The sequence below is a fragment of the Bacillus rossius genome, chromosome 1 (assembly GCF_032445375.1).
Source record: "Bacillus rossius redtenbacheri isolate Brsri chromosome 1, Brsri_v3, whole genome shotgun sequence".
Classification (NCBI taxonomy): Eukaryota; Metazoa; Arthropoda; class Insecta; order Phasmatodea; family Bacillidae; genus Bacillus; species Bacillus rossius.
Window position 1 is genome coordinate 378,803,018 of NC_086330.1, and position 20,159 is coordinate 378,823,176.

A 20,159-nucleotide genomic window follows, 5' to 3' on the forward strand; every position below is an offset into this window, starting at 1 on the left:
TTTAACAACCATAGCATGAATTTTCGAACACATCTTAAAGCATCTTAAGGTTAAATGCACGTGAAACATGCAGTGGGATGTGAATTGTTTTAACATTTTAGTGTGCCAAACTTCCAGTGTTTTCATGCTGATTCTTTTATAACAATACTTCAGTGGCCTGGTTTGGTTGGTTTTAAATAGTTTTTAATCTTTATTGGAGGTTTAGAAAATAAAAATTTTAAATTTTCGTAATTTTTCAGTTGGTTACGGGTTTAGTTTCTAGCTCATCTGAAAGTGAGTTAAAATGTGTATAGATGAGTCAGTCAGTGAGTTGCACATCGGGGTGTGTATGTGTATACATAAATTTGTGATATTTATGTAAAATGGAAAAAAAAAAATCTGTCAATGGATTTTCTTAAAAAATTATTTTATATTATTTGAAAATCCATTTGTTGATCAACTGATTATGTAAATAAAAAAAAAGAGAACCCATATTTAATATTTTAAATCATGATCACTAATTATTTATTGTTTATAATAAAGATGATTGTAAAATGTAGCAGCAAACAAATCCAAATTTTTTCAATAAATCTTTATTAGCTCCATACATGTTACAAAAAAAACTCTTTTCATTTAAATTTTATTGGGAATGCGTCCCACTTGCTGTGTGTATTAGTAATGAATAGAGACCGGAAAAATTTGCAGGTTCATTTCACGATATGCTAGAATCCAAACAACTGTACCATTATATTGCTTCTGTGATTGACTCCTTCTCTGAAGGACTTTGAACCATTTAAAAACCTTCAACCAAAAGAGTATCGAATCGCAAGCGTCCCAGTTGACAGGTGTCACGAGTCAGTAGCCAATGAGCAGGTGGCATTTGCCTGAGTTTGTAGGGGGTTGTGGAGTCTATCCTGGAGGTCATCCAAAGCGCGAATTTTTCCGGTCTCTAGTAATGAATAATAAAAAAAAATAGATTTGAAGTCTCTAATGGAAAGTGCTGGACTGTTGGTGGGTATGTATAAACGACTGTACTACTCGCAGACTCCGAGCGGGAAGCTTGCGAGCCGAGCGGGACGGCGTGAGACGTGAGACGCACGTGTGGTGTGTGCAGATGGGGGACGAGATGAGCAAGCGACAGAAGTTCCTGTTCCTGACGTGGGTGGGGCCGGCGGTGGGCGTCATCAAGCGAGCCAAGATGAGCACGGACAAGGCCGTCATCAAGGACGTGATCGCCGTGAGCACAGCACCTTCCTAGCACGCCGTGCCGTGCCGTGCCGTGCCGTGTCCCTCGGGCCGTCGGGTTCTCCTGCGCGCTCTCCGAGGCTTCAGCGTTACCGATCAGCTGAGCTGAGACAGCATGCTAAATTCCCCCAAGTATCTTAACTGAAGTCTTGTAAATTTTTTTTTTGCCATCCACTAATGATGAAACGTTTTAAAATTTCAGCTTTCAAAAGAATGAGTCTTCTACGTTGTTACAATTTAGACGATGGAAGTTACCCACAGTTCCTCGTGAGATATTAACGAATAAGCATTAAAAAAAAAAATTGCTGGTTTTGTATTACAGCTCCGTTAAGGCTCGTTCAAATTTTTGGACGACTCAAACTATCAGAAACGAAGTGCCCGAATTGTAAGTAAAATCGTTAGATGGCGTTAACTGTCTCCCAAAAGCCTTCCTTCGCCACTTGTTTTAAATCTGTTTCCTTGGCCTCCGACTCTGCATTCTCCAGATAACGTAGTTTCTTCCTAGTTTACTAGCGCCGTCTTTGGCATGTTACAGAAACACCTTGAAACAACAAAACTGAAGGAACTGAATTTTGTGCGTTATAAATGAGTTCTTTATATAGGGGTAGAACGATAAAGTGGTAGCAAGTTTATTGCATCTTCACAAGACGTGAAAATTTTTTACTTTGTGTCACAAAATTAGCAGTGCATTTTTTATATCAATTGAGTTAGAATTGAGTAAAAAAATTAATACTAGTCCTCAACTGCTTCCAGCCTGCGACGGGCCAACAAAGTAAAATGCCATCTTGCCTTCAATAGAAGTATTCTGTCAATACTAAACATACGCCAAACTCATGGCGGCCGTTGAATTGTCGGCTGTTCAGTTCATAATATGCTGTGAAAAATATAATTTTATCAAAGAAATTGAGAACTGATCTTGTATTTTTCTCGTTCTTCTTCCCATTACTTAGTCGGTAGTCTTTAGTGTTTGTGGCATAGTTTTGCATGGTTCTATTTCTGCTATTAATTTTTTTTGTGAAAATTTGAATGTGAATATTCTTAATTCCTATTTTTTTTAGTGTAAATCATTTAAAGGAGTATTTTTTTTTTTGAGACATAAACTTAATTGATGAAATATTAATAATTTTTGTCAGTGTTAAAGTAAAGTATATTAATTGTTCTTTCTGTACCTTGGTTATGAAGGAGGTTGCATCTCAACGTGAAGAAGAAAGTTTCTTATAAAGAGGTTTACTATAAGACTGACTGTATCTTGTCCCACCATGTGACCAAACAAGTGAGGGGCTTAACGTCGTGTGGACATAAGGTCATTAGACATTACGAGAGGCGACAAGAAGAGATGGAGGGTAGACAGAATGGGTAGATGGGTAGCGTAGAAGCACTCTGAGCAGGGCCGGCGAGAGAAACCTAAATCCTGGAGGCCTCCTCTCTCTTATTGTGTGAATATCAGTTTATTAGCTCAAATCGAATGTGAATACCAAATTATTCTAGAATATGAATATTGAATTCAAATGGTAAGAATAAAAATTAGAATCCACTAAACAAAATATTTCCCCACATCTTTTAAAAAAACATAGGTAAAAATAGTAAATGTGTAGTGTAGTGGCTCTAAGAAATTAGACAAATAATACTGAAGTGAAAGGGTAGTTACGTTAGGTCTGCTGCAATAATTAGGTGTAAATTTTTGTTAAATTATTAAAATTTCAAAAGAAAAATAAAGTGATGAGACTTATAATAACTGTGTAAAATTTAGAAAAATTAAATTACGTATGAAATGTTTGGTTGCATTCTTGTAGATGTCTACTAAAATGTTTAGATTTAATTTTAGAGAATGAGAAAATAAAATTGTGATAGTATTCCCATTATGGTAATGGGAATGCCAAAACTAGTAGATAATGTGCGAGAACCTTTGTAAAAAGCAAAAAAAAAAAAGCAGTTTTCACTATGCAAGCAAATTTTTTCGCATCACAGGGCCAAATCAACTGGACACAGTGCAATTTGTTCTGACTGCCTCACTAAATGTGACCCTGCTTTTCAGACTGTCAGTCATTGAAATATTTCTTTGGAGAGATCTGGCATCTCCATCACTACGGAGTCAACCTGTAGTGTTTCTTTCTACCCTTTTACAATCAAAAACAAAACTTTTTGTATTAGTTGAATTTATAATTGTATGGTTAATAGTGTGTGTCACATTCCAGAAATTATAATTGTATTGTTAATAGTGTGTGTCACATTCCAGAATTTATAATTGTATGGTTAATAGGGTGTGTCTCATTCCAGAGTTTGTAATTGTATTGTTAACGGGGCGTGTCTCATTCCAGAACTTCTCCGTGGAGATCCAACTGGAGAACCTGAACGAGTTCAACCTGGAGTACTTCCGTGAGCAGCTGGTGCGTGCGGGGGGAGCCAACTACGGCACGGGGATGCGCGACCTGTAGCCGTGCCCCCTCCCCCTCCCGCACGGCACAGAGACCGAGCCGTGGGCGCGACGCACCGAACCACCCCCCCACCCCCCGCGAGGTTGTAGTCTGTCTCTGAAGTGTTGCGAGGCTGAGTTTGGACAATGATTATCCAGCAGGAGGTACCTAAATTGCAGACATGAGTTGTAGCAAATACGTATATCACATGTGCCCCCCTTTTTTTAAACTAAACAAGCGTATTGTAAAGAATTTCAAAAATTTATAACTTATTATAATCACTGTACATTAAAAAAAAATCTATAATCACGTTGAACGGCAGTTTGAGTGAACAACCAGTAGGAGTTTTTAAAAGTTAGAGCTAAATCTTTTTTGTTAAATAGTATATAATTTGCAGGTCAGCATGTTGTGTATATATTTAATTACATTGTTTGAAAAATAAATGCTTATAGAAATTACTGTGAATATTTACATCTGTTAGTCATCCTTTTCCTTATGAATTTAAAACATACTACAGTCAAACCTCATTATTACAAACCTGAAGGGACCATAATTTTAGCACTTTTTAATAACGAGGGTTTGTATTAAACAAACTATTGGGATATCATGACAAAAAAAAATTGATTGAACTTTAAATGCCTATATTTACAATTATAAAGGAAATTATACACACCGTTGGTAGTATAAGCTGGCTTCACTACATGCATGACAATATGTAAACACTGAAGAAAACAAACACAATGCAACACTTACAGAATAAATCATAATACAAACTTCAATAAACTTGCATTCATGACACATTTTATATTCAAATATTTGGTTTAAAAAAAGCATCAATTCTGGTTTGCACTATCTTTTTCTTATAGGCATTGTTTACCACATTTAACTTTGGTCCTATCTACTGTTGCCGACTCCCTACACATAGTTTTGCCAACAAGATTGTTGCGATCCTTTAACCGTTGTAGCCAACCATTGCTGAACTTCGTCTGAAATTCCTAACCTCAAAGCTAGGTAGTCTGCCTTCTTCTGAATGAATCATAGGTCCAGAAATTGGCAAGTTTGCTGCACTCATTTCTTAAAACCACTGCAACAAGGTAACTTCCATTTCTTGATGTTTTGGGCCTCGCATTCTTTTACTTGTTGATAATCTGCACGAACTTGCAAAAGCCAATTCATTCTGTAACTTGCAATGTAAGTTCGTTGCGTTTACGTTTCGCAGTCATATTACAAAACAACTAACACTCAAAATTGAGGTAAAGATACACGTGCGTGAACAATTGAAAATATCAGAACTTTTTTCCATAGATTGTTTAAACTTCTACGTATGTACACTTCCGACGACTATTATTAATACGGTATAGAGTTCTTTCCTTTTCGTTTTCCGTTTACAACATGGCATCTTTTCTAGTTTAGTTACTAACATCGCCACTAGAGTTGAACTTTTCATCTTGTTTTTCGACCATTTTGCGCTTTAGGATACATACATGTATCTTTGGAGCAACGTTTGTTTACATGACGGTTATGAAGACGATTTACTTTAGACTGGTGGTGAAATTCGTATTAACCGTTTACTTATACACGTTAACAGCTACTTGAGGGATCAAAACAACTTCGTAATTCATATTAACTGTATTTCGTATTAAAAGTACTGAATAACATAGGAAATCATACTTTATTTTCCGGAACTGTGAAAGTACTTCGCATAAACGAGAATTTCGTACTAAGCGGATTCGTATTAATGAGGTTTGACTGTATGTATTTTAATACAGCACACATTAAATATACTAAAATATTTGAGGTAAACAATTTATAAAACAAAATTAGTCTTGTTACTAGGGATTCCTTCAAAAATATATGTAACCTAACTACTATGGATACAAGAACATCTGAACATTAAAATTATCGAAGTTCTGTTCAGTTAAATTATGCACAACCCATAATAAGATTAACCATACCATGCTGTCAAAAATTTATTTGAACAGCTATCTAGATACAGTTTAACGTTAAGCCCAAAATTATGTATTCAGAAAATTTGTACTGCCTATTTGAAACTATAATGTAAATTTGTTAGAAGAATGTCTCGTAATCTATACTAGTTTTAAAACTGTTCAAGGCAAATGTGTATAATATTATTGAGAACTCAAAAATATAGTTTTTAAAATTTTTGTCTGTTGAGGCATCAATCGAAAACTACTTGACTGAATTTGATAAAAAAATTTTATTTAAAAAAAAAAAAAAAACTAGACTATATATAATTACAGAATTCCACACCTAAGGGGTGAAAAAGAGTAAATATGGTTTTAAGCTGATTATTTTTATCTCTGTAACTAATCAAGCTAAAGGAAAGATATTATTCAGTACCAATATTTAACATAAAAAAACATGTGAAAATGAGTATGTTTTAAAGATGAATCATATCTCACAAATTAAGCATAATAAATTATATTGGGTACTGATAATAAACATACAAATACACACTATTTTTATGTTTTGCGAAATTCAATCGCTAAGGGGTGAAAGGGGAAGTATTTTATTATGATTAATAATTATATCTCTGAATTTAATTAAACAAAATAAATTATATTGGGTACCAATATTAAACATTCAAAAACTAATAAATACTATTTTAATAATTTGTGAAATTAAGGGGTAAACCAGTTGAGTAAGGTTTTGAGATTAATAAATATTACTCCAAATAAAATAAAGCATAATACTTTTTTTGGTACCAATAGTAAACATAAGAAAACTACCAACCACAATTTGACCTTTTTGTGAAATTCCAGCCCTAAGGGGTGAATATGGTTTTAAGATAAATAAATAATAAATTTTACTTTGAATTTATTAAGGCATAAATTTTTTTTCCATTTTGAGAAATGCAACCTTTAAAGGGTGAAAACTGTAGGGTTTTAAGATTAATAATTATATCGCTGAAATATATTAAGCCTAAAAAATAATCTTTGTTACAATAAATTTTACCGGTTTGCGTGATTAAAACCCTAAGGTTGGTAAAAGTGGTAGGAGTGTTTTTAAAACAAAAAAAACTATCACTTCAAATTCATTTAGAATAAGAAGTTAGAAATTAAAATAAAATGCATCTAAAGTTGTGTGTTGATAATTTTTGCATTTATTGTTGTCTTAATGAGGATCAAAACCGTATAAGTCTCTATTAAAAAAAATATTCGCAGTGACAAAGATGTCGTGAGTCTAAAGGCAGACAAAGGAAATGCGACTGGTCATGAATACTTCAGATTATGAAGCCAAGATCCATAAACTTCTTGCCGAACCTACATATGCAGCAGTCAAGAAAAATCTTCTAAAACAAATAGAATCAACCAAAAAGAAACTGGTTACCGAATCAAGCTTAGAAGAAAACTGTAAGAAACATCTGATTGTCAAAGATGCCAGAACCCCGACATTCTATGGGCTTTTGAAGATACATAAGAAGGATATTCCTCTTCGCCCAATAGTGAGTGCAATTGGCTCTCCTACCAATGTGCACTAGCCAGATACTTGAATGGATTAATCCAACCTTTGTTACCCACTCCAGCTTCTCATGTCGGAAATTCAGCACATTTCATTTATATTCTGAAACAACTTTCTCTTCAACAAACAAGATCTCCTGGTCAGCTTTGATGTGGTTTCACTGTTCACTAAAGTGCCTGTCCCAGAAGCCATTCAAATTCTCCTCACACACCTGGGAGAAGACAATCTGGGCAGAGACACAGTGAAGCTCACAGAACCCTGTTTCTTAGACCTTCTCGTTCAAGGGGCAGATCTACAAGCAACAGTAAGGCACTGCCATGGGCTCACCTCTCTACCCTATTAGCTAACATTTTTATGGCCGAATTTGAGGAGAATGCAATAAGTACCAGCCAGCTGAAACCCAAGTGCTGGTACAGGTATGTTGACACCTTTGTTATTTGGAGCCATGGAAAAGAAAAGCTGCTATTAAACACCTGAACAGCATCCATCCGAACATACAATTCACCATGGAGGTGGAAATAGAAGGGAGATTACCTTTTCTGGATATCTTGGTCACAAGAGAAAATGATAATCACATCGGCCACCGTGTTTACAGAGAGCCAACCCACACAGACAGGTATCTACATGCAAGTTCACACCACCTTCCATCACAGAAAAGAACAGTCATCTCAACTTTGGTAAACAGAGCTCGTGCCATTTGTGAAGAAGACAATATCGGGGAAGAAATGAAACATCTTAAAAGTGATCTTCAAGCGAATGGTTATTCTAAGTCAGAAATCAGGAAAGCCATGAAACCACCTCAACAGAAAGATCATCATCCTAATAAAGCCTTCATTCATTCCTTATGTCAAAGGATTTTCTGACCAAGTGGCAAGAATTCTTAGTAAGCAATAAGATATTCACACAGTTCTCAAACCCATAAACAAGATTGAGGGGTCTCTAACATCGGTGAAAGACATAACCTCCTCCGAAAACCTAGCCGGTGTATACAAGATTCCATGTTCCTGTGGCAAGGTAAATATAGGACAAACTGGCAGACAAATAATTACAAGAGTTAAAGAACACATCAGTGACTACAAACATGAAAATGATCAGCTATAGCAGAACACTCCTTGGATACCAGAGACAGCATTGATTTTGACCAATTCCACACCATATCCAACATCTGACAATACCAGAAAAGATACATTCGAGAATCAAAAGAAATATAAAAAAAAACACCCAGCAAAAAATTAATAGAGAAGATGGCTACAAATTAAGTAAAATATGGAACCCACTCTTTAGAAATCCTCAACATAGCTCCACAGCCAACATCAGACAAATCACCCCTGATTGGCAAAACAGCCCAGCCAACCAGAAGAAAGGAAGGCTCTGATTGGCCCACAGCTGCAGCCCCTCCTAGCACACGATGCATGCACCCTCTCCCGCATGGCTACCCCTGCATGATTAGAGCGTATAGGCTTCGGCCTGAGACGCACTTAGTCTGTCCCTAATCCAGACCCCTCCCAAACACACTTAGTTTTAATTTAGGTTAGGAAAAAAAAAATCTGATAAGAACCTCAAGAGGTAACTGCTCCCTGATGATGGCGACTGCAATGTCAACCCAAACGTTGGTGAATTTTTTGCCAAGGACACGGCTACAACCCAGAAGCCAAGCTACTTCATTGCATGATGTTTTTGGTCCCGCTATTAGATTCCAAACACTGTAGGAATTTTTTCCTTATAAAATGATGTACAGTCAAACCTCTCTGAAACGACCCCTCACGGTTCCCAGGAATAGGGTCGTAATAGATGTTTTCCGAAATTTTCAGTTCATTTAAACCTTTCCCCCCCCCCCCCCCCCCCCCTCGCCCTACCCAAACCGCTACTCGCTAACCAGCCGTACAATAGCAGGATGCTGTCACTCACAATGCTAGACGGCTTTGCTTTAAACCCACTTCAACCTTCATGACAAGTCCATCGCCCTACATGCCACCTCTAAAGAAAATATGTGTTAGTTTACAACTTTACATGTATGTTTTCTGCTTTCCGTAGTTAAATACACTAGAACCCAGATGTCACAAACCTCGGATTTAACGAAGCAGTGATTTTACAAATACATTCTTGGGAACCGTCAAAAAATTGTACATTTTGACCAAAATGTGAAAATCAGAAAAAAATTAAAAAAAAAAAAATGAAAGATCATTAAAATCTGTTAATTTTAACACACAGCGTATTTTTGTGTCGGCTTTAATACAGTAGAATCCCGCCGATGCGACCCCTTTCTGATGCGTCCATTCCGTTTATACGACAAGTTTTTTTTTAGAAACCGTGAAAAATTTTAGCAGAGAAAGTCGAAAATTTGAGTAAAATCGGCTGAAAAACAAGTCTGTTACACTTTGTTAGGCGCTATGTGTTCACGTTTATCTTGGCGAGCGCTGTACTGTAAGCAGGCAGGCATACAAAAGACGGCTAAAAATAGATACCACCCCTCTAGGCTATCCACGCGGCAGTGTCTAGCCAAGCTCGGCGCTCCACTATCGCACCAAAAGCCGTCTCAGTTGTCATGTTCTATTACACCTTCTGCGTGAGAAACTGTTAGCATCCTCCTCACCTCCCACACCGCGTGCGGCAAAAGCCAGGTTGTATAGTCCATTCTCGGTAAAATACATGTTTTTATGGGCTTATACGACTGTCCTTCGCCGTTAATAAATACTTTATAAGTTTAAGTTATTATGATAGAATTTGTTTTAGTCTCACAGCAGTTTCTGCTAAAAATCACTAATACCTCGAATTTTATTGAATAGAAAAATTTAGCAGGGCCGTAAATATATTTATTTTACTGCATAGTTACTTTTCCATCTGCATTCGAACGTGTTTTTTCTTTCTTTTTTTTTTTACGCTGTGAAGGGTCATGGAAAAGATAATTGCTTGAGCTGTCAAAATAAACATCGCTGACCAGTGGCGTATCCAGGATTTTGGTTTGGGAGGGGCTTGACCCAGCTGAGGCTAGGCTTTATCAAGGCAAACACTAAAACAATAGTGGACCCAGATGCTTTTGGAGGGGGCTTGAGCCCCTTAGCCCCCCTTCTGGATCCGCTACTGTCGCTGACGGCAAGGGCGGGAGCGCATCCTGTCGGTCTGTCGCTGTGATTATCTACTCCAAAAACATGTCACAGCATTTCAGGATAGCATTGTTCTTATATCTTTCGTTTATAGCAGAATGTTTTCTACCTGATCCACACAAGTTCCTTCGCCACATTTTGAACGAAAACAACAACCAGCCGGCTAGCATAGCCGATTTCGCGTGATGTGAATTCACATAAGGAATTGGGTGTCGTGTGGGGCTGGCTTAAGCGCTGACAGCGGTAGTAAACACGTTGCCACAAAAACCTTTATCTGCACCCTGCCTGCAAAGGGACGTGGAATGGGGGTTGTTAAGCGCTGACAGCGGTCGACAGGAAGTGGTATCTATTTTTAGAAATGCGCTGCCTACGGCAGTACAGCACTCGGCAAGAGAAACACAGTAAAACGCTACTCACCACAAGAAACTTATTTTCTGTCCGATTTTCGGCAATTTTTCACGGTTCCTCGAAATCGAGTTGTAATACAGAGGTGGTCGCAATAAATGGGGTCGCAACAAAAAGGTTTTACTGTATTTTAAATTAGAAATCTATTATTTTTTTGGACATTACCACTTATTTAATTAACAGAAATTCAAAGTTATCTGATGTGTAAATTTTCTTTTAAAGACGTTTTAAACGTTATAATCTTTATCTGTTCGTCTGCGTAGCCGCGATGTACGCTTACATAAATGTAGCCAGCGCTAGTTAGCATCATTCATATTTGGTTATGTTGCTTCCCGTATAGAGTGCGCACACGTAGTCGAATATCGATATCTCGTCGATTGCATGCAATGTACTTGCTCTGTTGAGTGCAGAGTTAACAAAATTTCATGGCCCGCACTCTTTCGTGGTGTATACTTCGACGATAGTTAAGCGTTAATTCAGGCTCGCATTTGGATCACAGATTTTGTTTTTCTATTTAAAGTTGAAGAAAGGTTTTTGTTGCATGACATATAAATTTAAATTGTTTGGCTTACTAAACTCCACTTTTTAAATAAACGTACTTTCCAAACTTGAGTTCAGTATAAAATGTGCGACCATTATGTGATGAAACACGGTAGTCAAAAAAAAACTGTTTTATGTACATTTTCCTTATTGCAATTTTTGGTAATTGTGAGAGCGTAGAAAACCGAACATCATTTCAAAAAGCTGATTTGATAGAGTATCACACTTTCTTCTACGGAGAAGTGTAGTATTCTCTCAAATTTATTGTGGAAATGTATTATTTTCAGTTTTGTCATAAAAAATTTTAAGGATTAGTTGGCATGGCACACGGCGTCTTAGTAACGTGCATAAGAGCCATTACAGATTTAATAGAATAATTTTCATTACATATTCTGTATTTTTTAAAAAAATAATTTAAACAAATATAGACAACGACCCTTTGATTTTTTTTTTTCCACCCTTCAAATTAAGAGACCAGAAGTCCTGTCTACATGCAGGAATAGTATAAAAACATGTGGGTTCAGATGACTACTGAAACGGGAAGCCTACAACTCGCGTAGTTTCGGTTCCCTGAAAGAATTTCCAAAGATTTCCGAAGTTTTGCGTGTTGGTATTAACGCCACTTCAGCCGCTAAATCAGAAGTTTCCAATGAAAACAAGCATGTTGTGACTGACCTAACCTAACCCTTCGATTTTTTTTTAAATTTAAATTTTTGAGAGAAATCCGAAGTTGCACGAACGTGGTAGGGAATCGAAACTACGTGAGTTGTAAGCTACCGTACTGAAACATTGCACGATACATAATTTGAATTATTTTAATGCTCCAAATACAAACAAATTACTGGTGTTGTAAACAAACGCCACAGTCCTCGGAGCTCCGAGCATGTTGCGTCGCCCCGGGGGTTACCGGCCGTGCTAGTGCTGCTAGAGCTGCACGCCGCGCCTCATCCTCTTGGCCGTGCTGCTGCCGTCGAACTGGTCCTGGTCCACCAGCGGGGCGAGGCGCTGCAGGGTGGCGTCGCGAGAGAACTTGCCGAACAGCGCGGGCAGCAGCGCCACCCCGTACCCCGTCGCCCGCTCCCCCTGCGCCACACAGGTACCTCCAAGTGACAACCAAACCAAATAACTCAAAACGAGGACTACCAGTGACGGCAGTCCAGATTTTATAAAGTTCGAGTTCATAACGAACATCTCGCAAAACCGATGACCGTTGGTTGGAGCAATCAAATGTTAATATTCTAGCTACACTTGTCAATTATGCACCTTGTGTATGAAACTGCAGAGTCCGCTCTCTCATGAAGTTATTAGGCACAACCAGCAGTTTTTCAACTAAGTGCTTTTTAACTTGTTAAGACAAACCAATAATTCCCGATATCTTTCAAAATTTAACGAGTTCCTCACAATTTTCCAGACTTTAAAAAAAAATTCCTGGCTAATTCAAGGTTTCCCCGTTTTTCATGGTTGTGTGGTCACCCACCACGCTCTATACACTGTATACACTCTATACCTGCCCCCACCTCACTGGAGACCAGTCCGCGCATCTAGGGGCACTCGCATCCCACTGGACACTCAGCACTTTCAAACCAGGACATTCATTACATATTGGCAACTTCTGAGGCAAAGGTTATACGTAGAAAACATGGCGGGCACTATCTCGCTGTCCCGCCCATTCTGTCAGTGCCTCATTTTCTATCCATTGCCATCTCTAATGAATAGGAGCTGGATAAATCAGAATTTATTTTTCTTTCTTTATAATTAACATTTATTATTATTCTATAAATTAGTATCAATCATTGTAAAATTAGCATTAAAATCCAACTTATTAAAAACCTAACATTCATACATACCAATAACTACAAATAACAGTCATGCTTGGTTTTGGACAAAAAATATTCATGCCTTTCTAGATTAAAAAAAAAAAAAAAATTAATGCTTATTTTACTTTAAAAAGTTGGTAGTGCAATATGGTATAATTTATGGAATATTACACGAATGAACTGGATTAATTGGGTGGTGATTAAATTTTGAAGTTAATTAGGATGCATGTAACTTGGCTGCATCAGACACATGGCCATATCATGTCTCCTGCTGTCACAAAAACTAGAGAGAACAATTACCAGAAAATAACTATAAGGGTCAAATGTAGCATTCGGTAGAACTTCTGTGGTTTACTTCACTCTTTTGCTAACACCAAATGCAAACAAGTGCAGCCTGTTTGGTTTACATATTAGCCACCCCTTGGTCAACGAGATAATAAAAGCTGCAGCAAAGATGGTGGATGTGTTGTGTTTGTGTGTGTATTACCTGGAGTGAAGGTAAGTCTCTGTGACAAAAATTAATTAAAATAATTTAATTACATGTGCAAATGTGACCTAGGCAAACAGCAAAGTCACTGAAAGTCTTCAAGACTAGGTTGATCCTTTCTAAGTGCGAGAAGATACATTTTGTACAACAATTTTGAAATGTCAAAAAATATCTAGCAGTTTGAACATTTTATAAACGAAAATTTAAAAAAAAAATGGATGAAATTTTAAACTAATTTAGCTAGGGAAGAAATTATTTAGGAAATCGAAAAAAAAAAAACAATATAGCAAGAAGCAAGTTTTGAAGTGAAAATTTTTTGCTGAGCGGCTGCAATTTCCAAGAGTTATGAAAATTCCGATCGCACGAGGGCAATAGTTAGGTGCATGGTGGGGGAACCTGTAGAGATGGCAGGGGGGAGGTAGCAGTGATGCTACAGAATTCTTGTAACGCTGCTTGTGTTTGTCTACTACTCAATTTTTGTAACGGCTAACGATTGACGCTACCATATTTCTTTTATTTAATTTAAGGTATCTACAATTTATTTATTTGTGTGGAAAATGTTTCACTGTGATTTTAAATGTCAAAAGTACATACTTATAAAGTCTATCTGACTAGTCTATAAGTGTAATTTAAGTGTTTCTTTGTTCTTTTATTTCATTCAGCAGTGATTTACCATCGTGCCTGAAAATAATAAGGCAGAAGCAGATAAAGAGGTATGAACAAAGGCAACGTACGAATAAACTGCCAAATAGTGTCAGTGAATGGATGCAATGAGTACAGGTTGCGAAAAAAAAACAATTTTTTTTTTAATTTGAGATAAAACCCACATCATTACTATTCTTAATCTCGTGTTCAATTACAAATAATTACCTAATAAGCAAAAAAATTTCACTTCTGTTAGTGTGTGGACTCTGAGCACTCATTTTTATAACTTTGCCTAAAAAAAAAAAAAATTTTTTTTTTTTTGCATAAACGTTGCACCACTGTGTTTCAAACTTGATTTTAGCATAAAATGTGCAACGATTATACGATGACACCTGGAACTACAAGTACACGCACCACGTACGCAGGGGAGGCCATGTCGATGTGTATCCAGGCTCCCGGGAAGTCGAAGGAGAGCTGTGCGCCGACGAACAGTCCGGCACACGACGACAAGGCGTTGCTGCGATCCTTCACAACATCCAAACAAGCCGCGTCAAAACAACCACTGCCGTCACTCGTCTTTCGCCAGCACGCGCCAAAATATTAATCTCTAAAGCACTTGGCCAAACCACGATCTGACAGCATTTTTTGTAAAACACAAGGACAAATATTCAGGCACAATCAAATCTCCACAGCCATTTAGGTTTTTTAGTTTTAATTTTTGTAGTTATCATATAATTAAATAAGGTTAGCCTTATTTTGTGGTATTTTGCGGTACTTGAAAGATTACCTGCCTAGAATCAACGTATAATTACTAGATTTGAGCATACCCAAACTACGGACATTATTCCTCGAAATATCTAACCTCAAATTATTCTCAATCCCTTCCCATTCCATTTCCTGCGGAAAGATTTTTTCATGCCTAAAATTTTTCGAAACTAATATTCCCTATCCTGCCCAACTCAACTAAGTACCTAATGTAATTTTTTAAGTGGAGAAAATTACTGTTTTTACGTTCACGGAATGACGTTAAAAAGAATGTCCAATAGGCAACTTGAACAGGCAAACATTATAAAAGTTATATGGATTTGAATGCATCAAATACTGAATTTGAAACATTAACAAGTCTTTCCCCAAATTTAAAATTTCCTACAATTCAAGCAATTTTTCTAGCATTTCCTTGAAACGTGTAAGTACAGGTTTCCATTATGCCTGTTCGAATATCAGTTTCTTAGTTCCAATAGAATACCACTAAAAATTATTTTTCATGTCATACTACTTTTCCAGAATTAGGCATATAATACTAAAGTGAAAGGCTGTTTAATTTAGGTCAGCTAATTACAATAATTATATGGAAAATGTTTGTTAAAATATTTAAATCATGAGAAAATTTTTTTTAAGAATGCAGCTAACCTAAGAACCTAACCAACCTACCCACCAACCTTTCATTTCAGTTCCTATTCACCTAATTTTCCACAATCTCCTACTCTACATATTAATCCATAAAATTTTTGCAAACCACAAAATACAGTGAAATTCTTTTTTAAAATGCTATATTTCCAAATTAGTAATTCATTGAGCTCATTTTTACATATTTAAACCCTAATTATTCAAGAGTTTTTGTTGCTAATGGCAGCTAGGTAAATTGTATTTTAGTTCAGTAATATTATAAACACAATCTTTGCTAGTTTCATCTGGAATCTTAAAGCATTATTTAAGTGTTTTATATATATTTTTGGGTTACAGCATTGGTTTCATCACAGATAGATACAGCAAGTAAGCTGATATGGTTGATGTTTTTTTTCTCCTACTTCTGGTTAATGTGACAAAAATAATACAAATAATATTTTGTTTTCAAGTTTAAAAATGACAAATATGCCGTGTTTTGAAAAGTTTACATGATTTTTTTCCGTAACTGTTTAGAGAGACAGTCGCGAAAAAAAATCTTTGTATACTTGTTGCAAGTTTGAAACGTCACTTATTGTTGATTTTTTTTTTGATTATGAAGTTAACATTAAACATCAGTAACAGGTATTTACATAGCATGAATGACATTGGTATATGACAAACTCGCAAAGTACTCGTAAGCAAAACAAATATTTTAGTGATGGTTCGAATCCCATTTTTCTCGAATCCGAATCTCGAATCCGAATCCCAAACAGTACCTCGAATCCACCCCTTGAATCCGAATCCAGTTCTCAAGGGTTAATTATAAAATAATTTATAAGTTAAGAGAAAAAATTAATCATTATGCAGAATTATTTAACCCTTTAAATTTTTATTTAAAAAAACAAGTATTTGACACGGTCTGGATCAAGACTATTCTGCTTTTGGTCACATATGTTTCCTGCAGTGCTGAACAAACGTTCAGAGAACACTGTCGCAGGTGGTGAACACAAATATTTTTTGGACAGTTTATGTAGCCTGGGTGAACACGCAGACTGAGTTTTCCAGTATTCGAGGATGTTTATTTCTGGGTTAACTGTAGGATCAGGTAAGAATCTGGTCACTTCATCAATTGCTGTAGAATCCGACTTGGTGGATTTAAGGCATTCAGGCTTTATCTGTGAGTACAGTGATTCATGTATCCACGGAAATCTGAAAACAAAATTCAACATCCGACGGAACAATATTTTGTAGTTACCAACTTGACATTTGTTTAAAGTCCCAAATGAAGGTAAATGCATTCCTGAAATATTTAATGGAAACTAAAAGGCGCCATCTTGGCTTCAATGGTTTTAGGCCATAAGAAATATTGTTGTGCGTCTTTTAAAATTAAGCCTCACTAAAGCATAATGATTAATATGCCCGAAGTTAAAAGTGAAGGGGTGTTTTCTCTAGTTTACCCATTAAAATTTTTTATGTTAATATTAGTTATTTTTTATGTTGCTCAAAATGATTGGCTAACAAATTCATTGGTTGGCCATCATGGAATTCTCAGATAATACATATTTTAACGTTGGTAGTCTACACAAACCAAACTTGGTCCTAAAAAAATTCATAAATAGAACTTATCAGAATATTTAAAATTGAATTGCGATTAAAATAATAATTGTATAATGTATTAATTTTGTCATTCATTATTTCATTGTTATTACTGCATGTGTGACCGTAACTTGTGATGAAAGTCGGCATTATTGTTGTATTACTAAGTAACAGATTTCTTGGTAAAGTTATTTTAAAAAAAAAAAGATTCATATTTAGTTTAGATCCTAAATGTGCTTTATTTTATTTTTTAGCATATTCTGAGAATACATATGTGATTTATGCCTTATTTAATGCCAATGTAGCGACAATGCATCCATGTTCATGAATATAAAGTAAGTTTCCCAAATCAGTACATGCTTCATAATTTTTCTTTTTATATAATAACGAATTAAAAGTACAATACAGTAGAACCTTGTTAATCCGTAATGCACTAATTCGGGAATCGGATAATCCGGGACGATTTGAAAGAGAAGAAAAAAAAGAGTAGTAAAAATTGTCAGCGCTTAAAATTAACGTCACGCGGGCCGGCGGCCGGCAAACACTGCAAGCCTTCGCATGGGCCGCCAAACTCTGCAACAAACTCTGCAACGCTGTTTGTACCGACCCTTTGTGTCGCCCCCCTTTCAGCTGTCACATTTGTCACTCTTTAAACTTGAGGGGATGTCCTGACTTCTGCTTCCCGTCTCCCTTTGTTTGTTTCCACCCGCCAATGCACGGCAGGCGCCTGGCGAGTGACGTGTCTGGCTGGCATTCGGCTGTACGAGGGGGGGGGGGGGGGGGGGGGGGGGTGCAAGGTCAGCACGATCTTATCTTTCTCTCTTCAGCTGTTTTAAATGACCGTGAACTAATGGCTAGACATTTTTAAGCCGAGAAACTAATTCGAAGACGGCCGGCCCTTACCGTGAACGGCCTTAACCCAGCTGCACGTCGGTGTCTGAGAAGCTTGACAAGACCTTCAGGGCTTTTAATCGCTAGTCCGTGAAATTCGGTAATCCGTGATTATCTCGGTCCTGACCACGTATTAACGAGGTTCTACTGTACCTCAATAGGATGTGTTCCAAGGAAAACGTAAACAGGCCAAGTAAATTGTAAGCATTAAGTTTTTAAAGTACTACATTTACATCAATGTTTTTCCTCGAATCCCGAATCTTTTCCCTCGAATTTCGAATCTTTCGAATACTAGAGATTCGGTGGGATTCGAGGATTCGAGGATTCGACCGGCCCATCCCTAAAATATTTGTTATTTTGAAGTGTAAGTATGTATTCGAGGTCAAATTGAAAACGAAAAGCTTATTATTTGCATTGTTATTGGAAAGTTGTAATATTGGCACAGGGCTGGTTCAACTGACAGCGACGGAGTTCTTCATGTCGGCGACGGCAGACGCGAACTCGGTGAAGTGCAGCTCCGGGCAGTAGACGAGGGGGAACACCAGGTCCCCGGACGCCCTCCCCGCCTGGACCACCGCCTCCTCCCAGTTCTTGTCGTTGGTCAGCACGGCCGCGTGGTACTTGCCCGTCGCCGTTCCCTGCCCGACAGCACCAGCAGTACACCTGTAGGACCATTACGTGGAGAACTGCGACGAGACCACGATGAAGGTGCGAGCAGGCAGTGGCGTAGCCAGGATCTGTGTATGGGGGGAGAGGGGGTGTTAAGAGCATTGGCCCCCCCCCCCCTCCACCGTGAAAATTTGGATTTTAAGGTGTAAAATAGTGCTATTTTAGCAGTTTTCGGTTCTTAAATTTAAATATTGTAATGGTAATTTTTTTTATTAATTTTAATATGAAATTTGTTTGAGTGATGAATAAGAAATTAATTAAAGATTTGGTGCTGGGGGGGGGGGGGGGGGTTGAACACCTAACCCCCCCCCCCCCTGGCTGCGCCCCTGCGAGTAGGTACGAGATTATGTGGAGGATTGCGAAAAAAAAATCAAAATTACACTGAAAAACACGTCATTACACCATATATAACGCCGAAATTCAAGTTAATACACCACAACGCACCGGAATGCAATTAAAATCATGAAACTACTACCTATCAGCATTTTCAATCAAAACATAACTCTTGCGACCAATACGTAAGCTTTTAAATATTAAATTTAATTAAATAATTTAGCATAAATTTTTTTTAATCTTGCAACTGTTACTAGTTAATCATTTTTACATTTGTACATTTTTAAAACAATAAAAAATACTTAACAGATTTCGTTTATTTGTCCTGAATAGTTAAGACATGCTTATTACAAATTATATTGTAAAAGTGCATCATGTATCAGTCAAAATGACACTGTTTTGAAAAAGTTAATATAATGGAACATTTAAGTGGCATATTTATTCAGTAATATGCAATCTTTTTTTTTTTAACATACCGTATTGGTCCGAATATAAGGCGACCATTTTTACATAAACGAGAGATGCAAAAATTGGAAGTCGCCTTATTTTCACACCCAAGACGTCAGAACCGCAAACATTAGTTCCAAGCTGAAAGCTACAGTAGAAACATTGTTTAACAAAACGTTCACAATTTTTTATATTAAAACTTTGTTACCTCACACGGGGAAAAACGATAAATCCACCTAATATTGCAGTAATTGACAATTGTTTGAAGTTGAAAATTAAAATATTTGTTCTTGAGTAAAAACGTGAATGTTGAAGCATCTCAAAATGGCAACCTTTTATTTCACAATTCATATTTTTACTTTGTGTACAATCGCGTGTTAACATTTACGGTAATTTTTCTTCAGATTTTTAACGGAAATATTTGTACTAAAATATCACAGTTATTTTCAGAACGATTGTTTACGTTTACAAACATTTCGGATGTAATGTTTGGAAATTCACGGCTGCCAACTGTCTTTCCACAATATTTCTTTGTTGTAAAACGAACATTGCCGAACACGCACGAAGACGCCATATTAACACGAATTTGGTACGTTGCTTCAAAAGCTATTTTAATAATCCACTCTTTATTTATGTAAAAACCTTTCATAATTATAATAGATTATTCTTTCAAATTCATAGAACAGACTCTCTCTGTCAGATAGTAATATGGACAAAT

At 36.8% G+C, this 20,159-nt stretch overlaps 2 protein-coding genes across 5 annotated transcripts in view; one reads left to right on the top strand and one right to left on the bottom strand.

Annotated features, from left to right (window-relative positions):
- The window catches only part of LOC134528569 (coactosin-like protein), a 135,865-nt gene extending 131,769 nt beyond the window's left edge, over window positions 1-4,096 (top strand). For all 4 annotated transcript variants that reach the window (XM_063362309.1, XM_063362310.1, XM_063362311.1 and 1 more), the window contains 2 exons: window positions 1,094-1,216; window positions 3,543-4,096. In XM_063362309.1, coding sequence (XP_063218379.1) covers window positions 1,094-1,216; window positions 3,543-3,659 — 240 coding nt within the window. In that variant the 3' untranslated portion in view covers window positions 3,660-4,096. The remainder of the gene's footprint in view (window positions 1-1,093; window positions 1,217-3,542) is intronic.
- A 7,875-nt stretch (window positions 4,097-11,971) lies between these two features.
- LOC134528572 (probable aminopeptidase NPEPL1) overlaps window positions 11,972-20,159 on the bottom strand; it is a 37,684-nt gene continuing 29,496 nt past the window's right edge. The window contains exons 7-9 of the mRNA XM_063362314.1: window positions 18,454-18,630; window positions 14,534-14,644; window positions 11,972-12,253 (exon numbers count right to left, since the gene is read on the bottom strand). Of these exons, the coding sequence (XP_063218384.1) occupies window positions 12,095-12,253; window positions 14,534-14,644; window positions 18,454-18,630 (447 nt within the window). The 3' untranslated portion in view covers window positions 11,972-12,094. The remainder of the gene's footprint in view (window positions 12,254-14,533; window positions 14,645-18,453; window positions 18,631-20,159) is intronic.